Below are 16,991 nucleotides of genomic sequence, written 5' to 3'. Positions count from 1 at the left end.
ACCCTTTGTCTAGCACTGTTGAATTCGATCCAAAAAATCCAAGTCCGATGTTGTATTTTTCCTCTAAAGCATTGGGCAGAACTGCGCACATTAATATAATGTAAGTAATGTAATTGTGCAGATGAAACATAGCCTCTGTCCTTCAAACTGCAGACAAAACCAAATAATACAGCACTGCCGTACCTCTTCTTTTCCGCTTTCTATGCGTATTTTGCCATCAGTGCGTTCCAGTTTTGCATCCCGACATTCCTTTCCGAACTAGTGTTATAAAGGTTCCTGCTATCTGTTCTCTATCTCTTTCTTCGACTTGACCCTCACAAAGTGTAATAGAACACATGTGCTTGCAACAATTTCTGTGTGTTATTTTTCTTCAGGTCATCAAATCTGTATATCTTTCTGCATCTTTTGTCAGATTTGTCAATATGCACAATTTCGTTTGTTTTGTGTTTATGTATAGCTAAGATGCCTTAAAAGTTTACATGGTATTGTATTTACAACATGAAGTGAGAGTAAGGTGGTAAATTTGGCGGTAGCAAAGGATATCGAAAATAGAGTGCAGGAGGAAAAAGCCGTTGATAGGATTGAGTGGAGTTATCTTTTTAAGACCTTAGAAAAAATTAATTTTGTGCCTAATTTTATCCGTTGGGTTAAATTAATCTACTTGTCTCCTACCGCTCAGGTTATTACTAACTCCCAAATTTCTAAGCCCTTTAAATTACAGCGGGGAACTAAACAATGTTGTCCTCTTAGTCCTTTACTTTTTGCTTTAGCTATAGAACCCTTAGCAATAGCACTTCGAGAATCTAAGGACATTTCTGGTATACTAAGGGAAGGTATGTCTCATCAATTTCATTATACGCTGATAATATTTTACTTTTTCATTTTTAACACTGAAACTTCTTTACCTTTTGTTCTTTCTGTAATCTCCCAGTGTAGTTCTTTTGTAGGATATAAGTTGAACCTACATAAAAGTGAGCGATTTCCTTTAAATGACCTAATGTCATCAAATGCTAAATTTCCGTTCAAAGTTGTTACAAGTCAATTTACATATCTAGGTGTAACAATTATTAAAAGCTTCAAGAAATTATTTAAAGAAAACTTAAACCCATTATTGAATTATGTGAAAAAGACGCTTTCCAAATGGTCCCCTCTTTCTTTATCCCTAATTGGCCGAATTAATTCGATTAAAATGAAGATCCTTCCTAAATTTTTATATCTTTTTCAGGCCTTACCTATTTTTATTCCTAAGACGTACTTTGATTCTTTAGATTCATTTTAACCTCTTATATTTGGAATAATAATCAAGCTCGTTTAAGTAAAGTTTACTTACAAAGAAATAAAGAGATGGGTGGACTGGCCCTACTCAATTTTAGGTATTACTATTGGGCTGCCAATATAAGGAATATTACTTTCTGGTCCTATCGTAAAGATTGCCCATCATGGGTCTCCTTAGAAGTTTTTCTGTAAAAAAATCCCTTTATTGTCTCTCTTCTTGGATCATATTCTTCTTTTTCAGCAAATAAAACAACAGAAAACATAATTGTTTAAGCAACCTTTAAGGATCTGGTCTCAATTTAGAAAAAATGTTCTGGTTTAGCGAATTTTTCATTATCATCTCCCATTCTACTTAATTATTTTTTTATCCCTTCCATGACTGATAAAGTCTTTAAAGATTGGGATGAACTAGGTATTAAGTGTTTTGGGACCTGTTAATCTCAGGATCTCTTGCTTCATTTGACCAATTGTATAAATTTGCACTCCCAAAAAACACATTTTTACAGATACATTCAAATTAGAGATTTTCTACGTTTCCAATTAGCTACTTTTCCTATAGGTCCTGATAAAAAATTTACTGGACGATCTTTTAAATTTAAAACCTTTTGTTAATGGTTCTATTACCGGTATCTATAACTTGTTGATTGATTCTAAACAAGACTTTTTAGATAAAATAAAAAAGGCTTGGCAGGATGACCTAAATTGTCAGACTTCTGATGATAGATGGAATAAAATTCTTAAACGGGTTAATAAATCATATTTCTGTGCTCGTCATTCTCTTCTACAATTTAAAGTGGTTCATAGAGCTTACATTTCTAAACAGAAGCTGTCCAGTTTTTACCCGAATGTTTCTCCACTTTGGTAATAAATATAACACTGCTGATGCCTCTGTAAATTATATGTTTTGGTTTTGCCCTACAATTGAAAAGTTTTGGCGGGAAAAATTTCATACATTCTCACAACTTTTCAAGGGCCAATTTGACCCACACCCCCTTACTGCCTTGTTTGGTATTATTGTAAATGAAGATATAACTTTAAATACTCCTTTTGGACATTTGGACATTTGTCCAAATAGGCATTTGGACAACTCCTACTGCTCTACTTGGGCAGTGGTATAATTGTTGCCCGTTTAAAAGCAGGTGGGAATTTCCTACCGTAGCAGGGACAAGTTGAAAATGGCCTTGAATATTCCCGCCAGTTGGTTGGCACGAGTTCTTTAGAGTCTCACCATGTATTGCATCGGGGCCTACCGCCTTTCGAGGGCTCTTCCTCATTGAAGACAGCCTAACTCCGGCCTCCAATACAACGATCGGATGATCATCCTGGGCAGCAGAGGTCCTCACAACTGTAGTTGTAGTTTTCCTTTCCAAGCGGCCATAAAAGGCACCGAGCTCATCTGGAAATCAAGGATTTCTGTGACTGATGTTATTGGACTTCGCATTGTAGGAAGTTGTGCTCAGCAAACCCTTCCAGTGTTAACGTGCATCCAATGTTCCCTCTAACTTTGCTTGGACTTTTCCCGTCACTCCGCAAATCATTCCTGGTTTCCTTGTACAGATCCGACTCGCCAGACTTATATGCTACAGATTTTAAAGCCCAGCAGACGACGAAACTCCTGGTTCAGCCTTGGCTATTGGTTTGGGAATGCACAATGTTACGTACCCCGTAACTGGGTGTCAGACCAGCAAAGAAAGAAGTATCCGTTGGAATCTGGTGGTACCAAAACTAAAGGTGTTTATTAGTAATCTGCACAATACAGTATCAAAAATGCAAATATACATATAAAACAAGTTAGCAGTAATAAACCTAAAAGTGTAGGAATAATAATAAGCAATAATAACCAAGCTCTATCGATGTCTAGGGGTAAATGAATTGTCATAGAAGAGTATAAAGTTCAGTTCATAAATGCTGAGGTAGGTATGGTTGTTGTGCTGTAATCGTTGGAGAGAGAGAGAGAGCGAGCAAGGTGTAAGAGCAACAGCTGCGGCAGGCAAAATTTTTTGTGGCTTTCTTAATCCGTCGTGTTGTTGTGGCCATTCTGTTACGACCCCTCTAGTCTTCAGCTAGACCGTTCTTCTGTGGTGTCACTCTGGCATGAGTGGACACACACATAAGTCCCCACCTGCCCTGCTGTCCCACTGTGAGTTTTATTGACCGATCTCCTGTTTCGGTCTCCGAAACCCCTCACTTTCCTGTGGGTTCTCAAACACTCAGTCAGTGTCCACTGGTGTGTCTGAAGGGTGTCTCTCCAGACATTTCTTTTATCCCTACTATCGGGGTCTCTGCTATCCATCAACTCTGAATAACTGTGCCCATCAAATCAGGCCACTCATGCTGTCTTCTGAGGAACGTTAACAAACAAAGTAGAGTCCCTTGTAGTGAAAGGCAAACAATCCAGGAAGAGTCAGAATACAATATCAACAGTTCTCTCTCTCTCTCTCTCTCTCTCTCTCTCTCTCTCTCTCTCTCTCTCTCTCTTCTCTCTCTCTCTCTCTCCTCTCTCTCTCTCTCTCTCTCTCTCTCTCTCTCTCTCTCTCTCTCTCCTCTCCTCTCTCTCTCTCTCCTCTCTCCTCTCTCCTCTCTCCTCTCCTCCTCTCTCCTCTCTCCTCTCTCCTCTCTCCTCTCTCCTCTCTCCTCTCCTCCTCTCTCTCCTCCTCTCCCTCTCTCCTCTCTCCTCTCTCCTCTCTCCTCTCTCCTCTCTCCTCTCTCCTCTCTCCTCTCTCCTCTCTCTCCTCTCTCTCTCTCTCTCCTCTCTCTCTCCTCTCTCTCTCTCTCTCTCTCTCTCTCCTCTCTCTTATCTGTAGCAGATGTTCATCGCCTGTGTTTCTTCTCTTCTCTCTCATGAGCAGCATAGCAATAGTAATGGTTCATAGTTCTGGGTTGGGGGGAATGGTTAATTCTGAACCCCATTGTCCATGAGGTCTGTTCATCTCTCATAACAACAGCAAGTTTTTACAGGCACACACATCATTGGCACATTTTTTAATGAAGTCAAATTGCGTTCATTTTTCAGAACGTGCCGCGAAAAAAAATCATATCACTTGAAGTTACTCACTTAATTTTTAATTTGAAAATTTGAAATACCTCATTGCAATTTACTATTCTAATCGTAATTAGATGAGTAATTAACATGACGTATATAACGTATTGAATAATTCTAATCACGGCATGTGGTGATTCCCACTGGAGGTTCCTCCAATATATAACCAACAGCAGCTTCACAATTAGAAGATCTGTGTAGCTTTCGCATTAGCCAGAAACGCAGATTCTCTGCTTATTATGGAGAAATCACCAATCCTGCAAACGGAAGCTATTTACTATCCGATTCTTGGTGCAATTGGTATTCCAGGTAAGTCTCTCATACAATACTTTCGCCGCTATATGTACTGATGTGCTTCATTCTTCATATAAGGAAGTTGCGGTCGGAATACCATTAATCATTTTGGAATACTTTTGGGTTATTTCTGGAAACGCTTTTCAAGAGCTTTGTTTTAAACTAATTGCTTGTCGTCAGGAATGCAAAATATTGTCAAAAATGTGCTTTGGTTATCCGTGCATTAGTCTGAGTCAGCAAACATAGAACACAGAACATTACAGCACATTAAAAGCCCTTCGGCCCATAATGCTTTGCCAAAGACTTAACCTATTGTTGAAACTGCCTAAAAAAATTCCCTGTCGCGTCGACCTCTATTTTTCTAAGCTCCATGTACCTAGCTAAGAGTCTCTTAAAATACCCTATTGTAACCGCCTCTACCCTGTCGTTGGCATTGTCTTCCTCGCACACACCCACTCCCCGTGTGAAAAGCTTACCTCCGACATCCCCGTTACACATAACTCCAAACACATTAAAGCTGTGCCTCCATATTTTAGCCATTTCAGTCCTAGGAATAAGCCTCTGGCTATCCAAAATGATTAATGTCTCTCCACATCTTGTTCACCTCTGTCAAGTCACCTCTCATCCTTCTCGCCCCAAGGAGAAAAGGCCAGTTCACTCAACTTATTCTCATAAGGCATGCTATTCAATTCAGATGACATCCTTCTCAAACTCCTCTCCCTCTTTTTATAATATCCTCATCCTTCCTCCAGTGTTGTGACCAGAACTGAAAACAGTACTCCACTGGGGTCTAGCTGAGGTCAATATAACTTTAATATTACCTTACAGCTCTTGAACTCAGTCCTAGGGTTGCTGAAGGTCATCACACGATAGACCTTCTTAACAACACTGTTAAGCTGCGCAGGCAGCTTTGAGTGTCCCATGGACACAGATTCCAATTTCTCGAGGTTTCTCCGCACTGCCTAGAGATTTATCAATAACATCAATGTCTGAATGTACTTAATTATGACAAAACGACATGTTCCTTAGCCACGCAGCAAAACTATTAATCCCTCTCGCGTATGAAAGTTAAAACAGTCTGCCATCAGAAGGGCGCATTGCACGCTTCTAAAGAAGATTTGACGTTTAAAACAGCATTTCGTGCATTTTTCGTTTTCATTTCAATTCATTTTAATTGCTCATTTTATTACTAACTACAGTGGACCTTACCCCCACACAATGGAAGTGAATACTGTTGTGGCAGAGATTCATATTTTCAGGTTGATGAAGGTTGATTAATTGCTGAAAATAACACCTTAAATTAGCTCTTTATTAGAAGGCAGGTTTAGACGTCAATGTTATTTGAACAGACGGGTTTACACTTGAAACTGAAATGTGGTTATCTTGTTCATATACACCGAGATACAGCGACAAGCATGGCTTGCACAGTAGTCATGTAGATCAGATCATTGTGTTGCGGTCATACAAGTTAATCAATACGAGTTCGGGATAAAATGTAAAAAATACGGTAAGTGCAGTGCAAGTCAACAAAATTAGCAAGGTCATAGCTAGGTACATGTAAAGTCAGGACTCCATTTTGTCATACTAAAATTATTTCATGTTCGTATAACAATGTGCATTGTTACACAAAGACATTGTACGTAAGACTGGTCGTATGTTCTTTCAAACTGTTATGTTTTTCCATCGATCAAAGAGAAAAGAGAGGATGTTCTCGCTGGTAGGATCTTTGATTATGTTTCCCCTTTTACTAAAGTAGCAGATAGAATGTACAGAGTTCCTGTGAGGTATTGATTTCCTTGATGCGCTCAGCTGTGTCTAAATCTCTTTGCATGTTCATGGGGGCAAGTGAAGAGCAATTGCCATATTATGTCTTTATGCATCCGCATCGAATGCATCACGAAGAATTGGGTGGGGAGAGGTTGTATACTAAACTATATCAATCTCCTGGGGAAGTAGATGCACAGGGGAACTTTCTTAAAAGCGGCGACTACCTGTGTGCTCCAGAGCTGTCAATTAATAATGTTGAAACCTGGGAACTTCACGCTCAGTACCTTCATAGCATTAGCAGTGATGATGTAGTTGGGGGCATCTGCAACGCTTTCTTTCCTGAAATCTCGTGAACAGCTCTTTTGTTTACTGAAATTAATGGAAAGTTTGTTGTCATGGTACCATGTTATCAAGCATTCTCTCCTTCCCGTTGTCTTATTCATTATTATTTGAGATAGGGCTAACAATGGTGGAATCACCTGCAAACATGTAGATGGAGTTTGAGCAGAATCCGGCCGCGTAGTTATTAGGATACAAACGATTAGGGTACAGACGAGATGGATGAGAAACGACGCACAAAATAAAGGAAATTGAACAAAACAACAATCGCTTCTTTTAGATTGTTCAATTCCCTTCAAAACTAAAGAAAGATTTCCATGCCGGGAGTTATGTAGTATTTATGTGTTAATCAAAGTGGTCAAAACCATAGCAGATGTCGTAGACATATAGGAGGATTTTTTTTTAATGTAAGAGAAAGATCATTTTTGGTAGTGTATAGAAAGATCGCACCTCGTGCTCGGGTTGTGAAACAGATTTTGCTGTTGGTTGAGAGGGTCAGTCGTATTTCACTTTGTTCAAACTGACATACGGGAAGTATTCAGGTATCAAAGAACCACCTGAGGAGCATTCTGTTAAATTTTAGTCTTCTATCAGAAGAGAAATGCACTTCTCACATGTGCGGCAATGATTCACTTATTTATTTTCAGAGATGGCGTTTTACTGTATGGGGATAGAAAAATTACAATTCAATTGTGTTTAGACATGGAGAAATGAGATATGTTATAGTTGAAAAAAATAAATAAAACCGTCAGGTACAAGGAAAATGTTTTGACTACGTGGGCAAAGTAGGACCAATTGCGAATAGGGGTATGAGGTTGATTATGCCGGACTGAGTTGCAGAGAAATGTCTTCGTCCGAAGTACTGTCGGTTTATGGAACACTCGCCATTTTAATTGAGGACGATCAAGGCTTAACTAACTCATTTAAAACGCGCGTCGACAGACATCAACACATAGTCGGGAAGTAGGGGGCTTGCAGATAACATGGTGGGAACAGTCCAAAGACAGAAGATTGGCTATGATCTTACAAATTGAGATTATTCGTGGTATCTACACTTGTGCTACAAAATGTATTTTCCGACATCTGTGCTTGTCCGTGATAATCTGTTTTAATAGTGCACAGTATTCGATTACTATCAATTGTTTTCACATGGTCAATTAAGTTGCAAACAAGTCATCTAGAAGTTATTTGTTCCATTAATATGTGAACGGAACGTTGCCACCACATTAGTTCAGATTTAATAAATATGGCTTTACCTTTCATCGTTTACATGTTACGTTAATTATAGTGCTTTATATTTTCAAGAACTGTTTTCCAGCGAATACGTCGTAAGCATAACTTTATTTACGAAGTAAAGGAATAAGCGAGGCAGAAAGGCTTCTTGTAAAGTGCAATTAGTGGTGTAAACTGAAGAAGTTAAAATGGCTAGTAGGAAATTTAGGAAATTCTTAGAGTGTAAAATATTCCATATACTGTTAATTCAAAGTACAATTCGAAATATTATTTGCAAACCATGACAAAACAGGCAGAAATTCATAATTCGCATAAATCTGATTGGATAACTTGTCAAGTAACTCTACGTCAAATGATCAAATTCCTGCATACCAACTTTTGCGTAACATTTTAAGATCTAGAAATCAACCTTTATTAAACTGTAACACCATGTTAAAGAAAGGTTCCACATCTACGTTCGCAAACAAGACAAGGTCTGCAGATGCTGGACATCCAAGCAACAGAAACAAAATGCTGGAGTAACTCAGCAAGCTAAACAACATCTATGGAAAAAACAGTACAGCCGAGGATTCGGGTCAAGACCGTTCATTAGTACCAATTCACCTTCACGCTTGCTCTGTGATTTGAGACACATCTGGAAGTAGCAGATTAATGCAGGAGAGAGTTGAATAAATTCTTTATGCAATGAATATTGAGAAGTCTTGAATTTCTGGTCACTGCTGAGCGCATTCGCAAGGCGCACGAAACATCTCGAGATGAGAAATCAATACATTTCAGAAGGTATGCATTCATTCCATTGAATTCTACATTAGAGTTACACAGGAATAACCGAAGTGTGACATTAAGTTGAATTTAGATATTTTTAAGTGAATTGCCACCCTCTTAAACCAAGATGTATGTCACTGTAAGCCTAGCTAATGTATGGTTAAGTAGAGGAGAAAAGGGAATACTGTACAGTATTAAACTGATTTAAAGATCTGAGCAATCTAATTGGCATAAATATTAAAATATTGCTGTTAAATTATGCGATGTATTGTCCACAGTTTGTGCTCACATCGTTCTCTCCATTCCACCTAGTGCAAAATATCGGAATAAGTTAGGGTACGTTTTTCGAACCATATGGAAATTTGCTTTATGTTAATTCATAGGCTGTGAAGGAAAATTAAACCATCTGGACAAAAACAAACAAACAAGCAAACAAGCAAAACAACAGAAGCATCAAAAGAGCTCACTGCTTTCCGGGTTCAATGCAATTTTGAAAGTGATTTCTTTTCTTTTTTTTTTGCAGCTAATTTGTTGGCAATTGTCATTCTGTCCTCTGGAAAATGCGGTCTCTCCAGATGCATCATCAAGTATCTAGTATCGATGGCAGTAGCTGACTTAATGGTTTTGCTAGTTAATGTGATGGTGAATGAACTGAAAGAGGCATATTTTCCATATTCATTCCTCAACTACACGCCGATTTGTAGCTTTGTTGTTCTACTAATGTATATTTCTCTTGACTGCTCTGTCTGGTTTACTGTCGCTTTCACATTCGATCGATTTGTTGCTATTTCTTGCCAGTCGTTGCGGACAAAATATTGTACTCCTGATATTGCCATGAGAGTTATAGCAATAATTTTTTTGTTGAGCGTCTTGGAAAATATTCCAATTTACTTTATATTTGAACCTCGAGGCATAATCAACCAGGTGCCATGGTCCTGTTACGTAAAATCTAGTTTCTACACATCACCCGCTTGGATCGTCTTCTTGTGGCTTGAAACAGCTTTAACCCCATTTGCACCATATGTCGTGATTATTTTTCTGAATTCCATGACCATAAAGAATATTGTAGTATCCAACAGAGTGAGAAGCAAACTACGAGGAAACAACAAAGATAGTTGCCATAGTGACAAAGAGTCTGATAACAGAAGGAAGTCCATCATTTTGCTCATTGCTATATCTTTCAATTTTATTCTCCTGTGGATGGTAAATCTTGCTTGCTTTATCTGTGTCCAGTTTACAGATACTCGGCTTTGGGACTTAGATGCCAATGATTCTTTCATCATTGCGGAAACATGTGGTTATATGCTGAGATGTTTGAGCACTTGCACAAACACCTTCATTTATATGATATCTCAGAAGAAGTTCAGAGAGGAAATGAAGACTATGGCTAACCGACTTATTTTCTTTGCGTGTAACTTGTGCAAACGTTCTGTTCTTGTTTAGCACATCCCGGACTAAGAGATTACGTTGTTAATGAATCTGACACACTTGAACTTAACACAGGTAAATTTCTGGAAGTAACACTTTGTAGCATATTGTCCGTTGTAAAAATTTTCTGCAGGCTATTAAGTTTCACAGGTACAGTGAAAGGAGACCACGGGAACATGGCAGTTAGCCCAATCTATTACAACCTGGCGCCGTTCTGTATGGATCTCTGAAAGAACACCCCGTTGAATGCGTGATATTTTTCTGGGTATCCTGGTTTCCTCCCACAGTAGAGACGTACTGGGTAGTTTAAAGTGTCATTTGTAAATTGCCCCGTCATGAGGTGAGGTTAATCGGTGCTGTGCTGTTGCTGGGTCGCTGTGGCTCAAATGGCAGGAAGGACCTACTCTATTTGTATCGTTAAGTATATTCGAGGCTATTTGAAATAAAATAATTGTTGATATACGTAGGTTTTAATAAACCTAAATTAAGCATCAAGCATGTATCAGAAAATTCCGAATTGCAAAGCGAAGAACACTGTGTAGAATATTAAATATAGTGCAGAGAGCAGTACAGCACTAAAGCGGTAGAGCAGATGTAGAAACCATCCAGCAAAGGTTAGCTGGATTCATAGAGATATAGATAAGTACAGCATTCTCTACTTACAGTTTGCATCACTAGAAATGGGCATATCGGTCCTTCTACTCCGCACCGATCTGATTTGATGCCTAATTCTATCTATCAACACACACACACACACACACACACACACACACACACACACACACACACACACACACACACACACACACACACACACACACACACACACACACACACACACACACACACACACACACACACACACACCATTTCCCTAACCAAGCCTCCTCAAATGCTGCAATTGAACCAACATTCACCACTTCTCTGGCAGCGCGTTTCACCCTCGCACTACCTTCCGATGATCACACTCAGAATCCCTCTAAATATTTCACCTTTTACATTAAAGCTATGATATCCTATTCGACTCTCTCTCTACACGTTAGGGGGGACAATCATAGGGCAGTAATGGTGAGGCTGCCTACAGAAGAGAAGTCGACGCTTTGACACTGGTTCAAAGAAAACAGCCTCTCCCGCAATATGGATAAAACGAAGATGCTCATAGATTACAGGAGGAACACAGAGAAGCTAGCCTCTAGTGACACATCAATGGGAATTCAGTTCAGATCAGCCATGATCTTATTGAATGGCGGGGCAGTCTCGATGGAACGGATGGCCTACTTCTGCTCCTATATCGTATGTTCTTATGTTCTTATTAACCTGGATGAGTATGCTGCGGTTGCTACTGACTTTAGTAAAACGTGTTTGGATGAGTTTGTGCCTACGAAGACATACTGTGCATTCCCAAACCAAAAGCCGTGTATAAACCTGGGTGTACATCTTCCGCTGAAGGCTAGATCCGTGACATTCATATCTGTTGACCCAGGCCTGTACCAGAAAGATGATCTCAAGATGATTTCAGCGCCTTCTACGCATGTTTTCAAAGGGTCAATATAACTACCTCTGTGAGGATCCCTTCTGCCCATGATGACCCTGTGATCTCTGTATCAAAGGCCGATGTTAGGCTGTCTTTAAAGAGGTTGAACCCTCTCAAATGGAAGTTCCCCATGGAATACCTGGTATGTTCTGAAAACCTGTGCCGACCAACTGGCAGGAGTATTTCAAGGACATTTTCAACCCCACACAGCTACGGACGGAAGATCCCAATTGCTTCAAAACGGCAACAATTATACCAGTCCCTAAGAAGAATACCATGAGCTGCCTTAATAGCCTTCGCCCGATAGCGCTCACATCTACAGTGGTGAAATGCTTTGAGAGGATGGTTATGCGCAGACTGATCTCCTGCCTCAACAAGGACCTGGACCCATTGCAATTTGCCTATCGCCAATATAGGTGAACGGCAGAAACGGCTTTAGACCACCTGGATAACGCAAGCGCATCTGTCACGATGCTGTTAATCGACTACAGCTCAACATTTAACCCAGGCGAAATGTTCATATTCTTTATCTTCACAGTATGGTCCGGGTCAATTTTGACCCGGCAAATGAATCCCTTCATAACAAGTGTCTATACCAAATTTTGAACACAGATCAATTTAGATAGCCTATCTGACATTAATAAATGGGTGAATAATCCGTGTATAATGTTTCAGAGATCTAAAATCCATTTCAATAGATACGGGTCAAAGGTGACCCGGAACAGCCTCAATGTACAGAAATCTGTAGCACCCGTAAAAAAGTATAACTTTTTAAAATATTTTCATTTTTGCGCATTCTGGGTCACTTTAGGGAAAGTCGTCAAATTTCGGCGAAAATGCCATTGAGGGTGTTTTTACTGCTGCCAAATGTCAAAACGGGTCAAATATGACGCAGACAGTATGTAAGTGTTAATACCATCATTCCCACAATCCTGATTGAGAAATTACAGAACCTGAACCTCTGTACATCCCTCTACAATTGGATCTCTGACTTCCCAACCGGAAGGCCACAATCTCTGCGGTTTAGTGAAAACATCTCCTCCTTGCTGACGGATGTGTTTAAACTAAGTAGCGGGGAGGGGGAGGGGATGAACTGGAAATATAAGAATGGAGTTAAAGGGAAAGTGAAAATAAGAAAAGTTAAAAAAGGACAACAGAATCAATGGAGTAGTAAGCTCAAGAAGATATCATACAGTATGGTCAAGTAAAATAGGAATTGATATGAAAGATGAGGGGAGTAACGAATTAAAAGTATTATATATGAGTGCACGAAGTATAAGGCATAAAATAGATGAGCTTGAGGCTCAGTTGGAAATTGGCATGTACGATGTTGTGGGAATAACAGAGACATGGCTTCAAGCGGACAGGGCCTGGGAGATGAATATCCAAGGATATACATCTTATCGAAAGGACAGACTGACTGGCAGAGGGGATGGGTTGGCTCTGTTGGTGAGGAATGATATTCAGTCCCTTGCGATGGGGGACATAGAATCAGGGAATGTAGAGTCAGTATGGATAGAACTGAGAAATTCTAAGGCTAGAAAGTCCCTATTGGGGGATATCTACAGGCCCCCAAACAGCAGTCTGGACGTAGGGTGTAAGTTGAATGAAAAGTTAAAATTGGCATGTCGCAAAGATAATGATACAGTTGTCATTGGGGATTTCAACATACAGGTAGACTGGGAAAATCAGAATGGTACGGGATCCCAAGAAAGGGAGTTTGTGGGGTGGCTCCGAGATGGATTCTTAGAACAGCTTGTACTGGAGCCTACCAGGGTGCAGGCAAGTCTAGATTTAGCGTTGTGCAATGAATCGGATTTGATCAGGGACCTCGAGGTAAATGAGCCATTAGGAGATAGTGACCATAATATGATATGTTTTAACCTACAATTTGTGAAGGAGAAGGGTAAATCGGATGTGTCAGTATTACAGTTGAACAAAGGGAACTATGGAGCTATGAGGGAGGAGCTAGCCAAAGTTCAATGGACCAAATCCCTAGCAGGGAAGACAGTGGAACAACAATGGCATGTATTTCTGGGAATAATGCAGAAGGTGCAGGATCGGTACATTCCAAAGAGGACAAAAGATCCTAAGGGGAGTAAGGGGCGGCCGTGGCTGACGAGAGAAGTAAAGGACAGTATAAAAATAAAAGAGGAAAAAGTATAACATAGCAAAGATGAGCGGGAAGCCGGAGGACTGGGAAGCTATTAAAGAGCAACAGAAGAAAACAAAAAAGGCAATACGCAGAGAAAAAATGAGGTACGAAGGTAAACTAGCCAAGAATATAAAGGAGGATAGTAAAAGCTTTAGGTATATGAAACGCAAAAAAATAGTTACGACCAAAATTGGGCCATTGAAGTCAGAAACGGGTGAATTTATTATAGGGAACAAGGAAATAGCGGATGAGTTGAACAGGTACTTTGTGTCTGTCTTCACAAGTGAAGACACAAACTATCTCCCAGATGTAATAGTGGCCGAAGGAACTAGGGTAATGGATGAACTGAATGAAATTTATATTAGGCAATAAACGGTGTTTGATAGACTGTTGGGTCTGAAGACTGATAAGTCCCCGGGACCTGATGGTCTGCATCCCATGGTACTTAAGGAGGTGGCTCTAGAAATCGTGGACGCATTAGTAATCATTTTCCAATGTTCTATAGATTCGGGCTCAGTTCCTGCGGATTGGAGGGTGGCTAATGTTGTCCCTCTTTTCAAGAAAGGAGGGAGAGAGGAAGCAGGGAATTATAGACCAGTTAGCCTGACGTCAGTAGTGGGAAGGATGCTGGTGTCAATTATAAAAGAGGAAATTACGACACATTTGGATAGCAGTAGAAGGATCAGTTTGAGTCAGCATGGATTTATGAAGGAAAAGTCATACTTAACTAATCTTCTGGAGTTTTTTGAGGATGTAACTATGAAAATGGACAAGGGAGAGCCAGTGGATGTAGTGTACCTGGACTTACAGAAAGCTTTTGATAAAGTCCCACATAGGAGATTAGTGGGCAAAATTAGGGAACATGGTATTGGGGGCAGAGTACTGACAAGGATTGAAAATTGGCTGGCTGACAGGAAACAAAGTGTAACGATTAACGGGTCCCATTCGGAATGGCAGGCTGTGACCAGTGGGTTACCGCAAGGTTCGGTGCTGGGACCGCAGCTGTTTACAATATGCATTAATGATTTAGATGAAGAGATTAAAAGTGACATTAGCAAATTTTCCGATGACGCTGAGCTGAGTGGCAGTGTGAAATGTTAGCAGGATGTTGTGAGAATGCAGGGTGAATTGGACAGGTTGGGTGAGTGGGCAAATGTATGGCAGATGCAGTTTAACGTGGATAAATGTGAGGTTATCCACTTTGGTGGCAAGAACAGGAAGGCAGATTACTATCTAAATGGAGTCAACTTAGGGAAAGGGGAAGTACAACGAGTTCTACGCGTTCTTGTACATCAGTCAACGAAAGCACGCATGCAGGTACAACAGGCAGTGAAGAAAGCTAATGGCATGCTGGCCTTTATAACAAGAGGAAGTGAGTATAGGAGAAATGAGGTCCTTCTGCAGCTGTACAGCACCCTGGTGAGACCCCACCTGGAGTATTGTGTGCAGTTTTGTTCTCCAAATTTGAGGAATGACATTCTTGCTATTGAGGGAATGCAGCGTAGAAGGTTATATTATATTATATTGTATTAATTATACAAGGTTAATTCCCGGAATGGCGGGACTGTCATATGTTGAAAGATTGGAGCGACTGGGCTTGTATACACTGGAATTTAGAAGGATGAGAGGGGATCAGATTGAAACATATAAGATTATTAAGGGATTGGACACGCTGGAGGCAGGAAGCATGCTTCCTCTGATGGGTGAGTCTTGAACTAGAGGGCACAGTTTAAGACTAAGTGGTAGGCCATTTAGAACAGAGATGCGGAAAAACTTTTTCACTCAGAGTGGTGAATATGTGGAATGCTCTGCCCTAGAAGGCAGTGGAGGCCAAGTCTCTGGATGCTTTCAAGGGAGAGTTAGATAGTGCTCTTATAGATAGCAGGGTCAAGGGATATGGGAGAGGGCAGGAACGGGGTACTGATTTTGTATGATCAGCCATGATCACAGTGAATGGCGGTGCTGGCTAGAAGGGCCGAATGGCCTACTCCTGCACCTACTGTCTATTGTCTATTGATCAACATTGGTACACCATAGTTGTACTGTTCTACTCTCTCCATATGCATAACTGTGTGGCTACGCATAGCTCATACACCATCAATAAATTTGCTGATAATCCAATCATTGTTGGTAGAATCGCAGATGGTGACGACGGGGCGTACAGAAGGGAAATATGTCAACTGGTAGAGTTGTTTCTATGCGGCAACATTGCACCCAACGCTAGTATGACGAAAGAGATGTCTGTGGAATTCAGGAAGAGTAAGACGAAGGAACACACACCAAACCTCATTGAAAGATCAGAAGTGCAGTTTCAAGTTCCTTGGTGTCAAGACCTTTGAGTATCTAACCGGGTCCTCACATATCGCTGCAGTTATTATGAAGGAAGTACAGCGGCTATACTCTATTACGAGTTTCAAGAGATTTGGAATGTCAACAAATACACTCAAGAACTTCTACAGTTGTACCGTTGAGAGCATTCTGTCACGTTGCATCACTGTCTACTATGGTGCGGTTAATGCACAGGACCGAAAGAAGCTGCAGTAAGTTTTAAATTTAGTCGTATACATCTTGCGTACAAGCCTACAAAGTACCAAGGAAATCTTCAAGGAGCGTTGTCACATAAAGGCAGCGTCCATTATTCAGGACCTTCAGGACCGAGAGCATACCTTTCTCTCACTGTTCCCATCAGGGCAGAGGTATAGAAGTTTGAAGGAACACACTCAGCGATTCAGGAACAGCTTCTTTCACAGTGTCATCCGATTCCTTAATGGACATTAAATTATTGAACCCTCTCTCGCATTAGGTCTCAGCTGCAAATTCTAGTTGGCGGAAAATTTGCTTCCACGCCACTCTGACGTATTCAGAAATCGTGTATTCAGCAGGTTACAGCAGAGTTTTGACTTTACCTACTGCTGGGTGAGTTTAAAGGGATCACCACCTCTTGCAGTGGATGACCAGGACGTCTAAGTGCCTTGTCCTGCTTTTAGCGCTTCAACAACGCCTGTTGGCCTGCCTTCTAGACCGTAGGACCATTAATCGTTCTCCTCTGCTTCATCTGCCAAAGCCAAACTTCACACGCTGGGACAGGCAAATCCCTACCTCACCGACAGTCGAAGTCCTGCCTCACCTGGTTTGGCCTGTCCGCCGAGACGGTTTACCGG

The 16,991-nt window shown here is 40.6% G+C and overlaps 1 protein-coding gene across 1 annotated transcript; it reads left to right on the top strand.

Annotated features, from left to right (window-relative positions):
• The first annotated feature begins 4,554 nt into the window (after nt 1–4,554).
• LOC140721007 (probable G-protein coupled receptor 139) lies at nt 4,555–10,156 on the top strand. The gene is made up of 2 exons (XM_073035874.1): nt 4,555–4,624; nt 9,237–10,156. Exons 1-2 carry the CDS (start codon nt 4,555–4,557, stop codon nt 10,154–10,156), a joined length of 990 nt encoding a protein of 329 aa, XP_072891975.1.
• The last annotated feature ends 6,835 nt before the right edge of the window (nt 10,157–16,991 follow it).

This window comes from Hemitrygon akajei, chromosome 2 (genome assembly GCF_048418815.1).
Source record: "Hemitrygon akajei chromosome 2, sHemAka1.3, whole genome shotgun sequence".
NCBI lineage: Eukaryota > Metazoa > Chordata > Chondrichthyes > Myliobatiformes > Dasyatidae > Hemitrygon > Hemitrygon akajei.
Note: the sequence above shows the minus strand (reverse complement) of the source record. Positions and strands in the feature narration are given on the sequence as shown.

Bases quoted from the DNA above. Each gene is read 5' to 3' on its own strand.
- LOC140721007 (XM_073035874.1), top strand. From the start codon at position 4,555: ATGGAGAAATCACCAATCCTGCAAACGGAAGCTATTTACTATCCGATT. The intron at 4,625-9,236 runs GTAAGTCTCTCA...TTTTTTTTGCAG, and splicing joins TGGTGCAATTGGTATTCCAG to CTAATTTGTTGGCAATTGTC.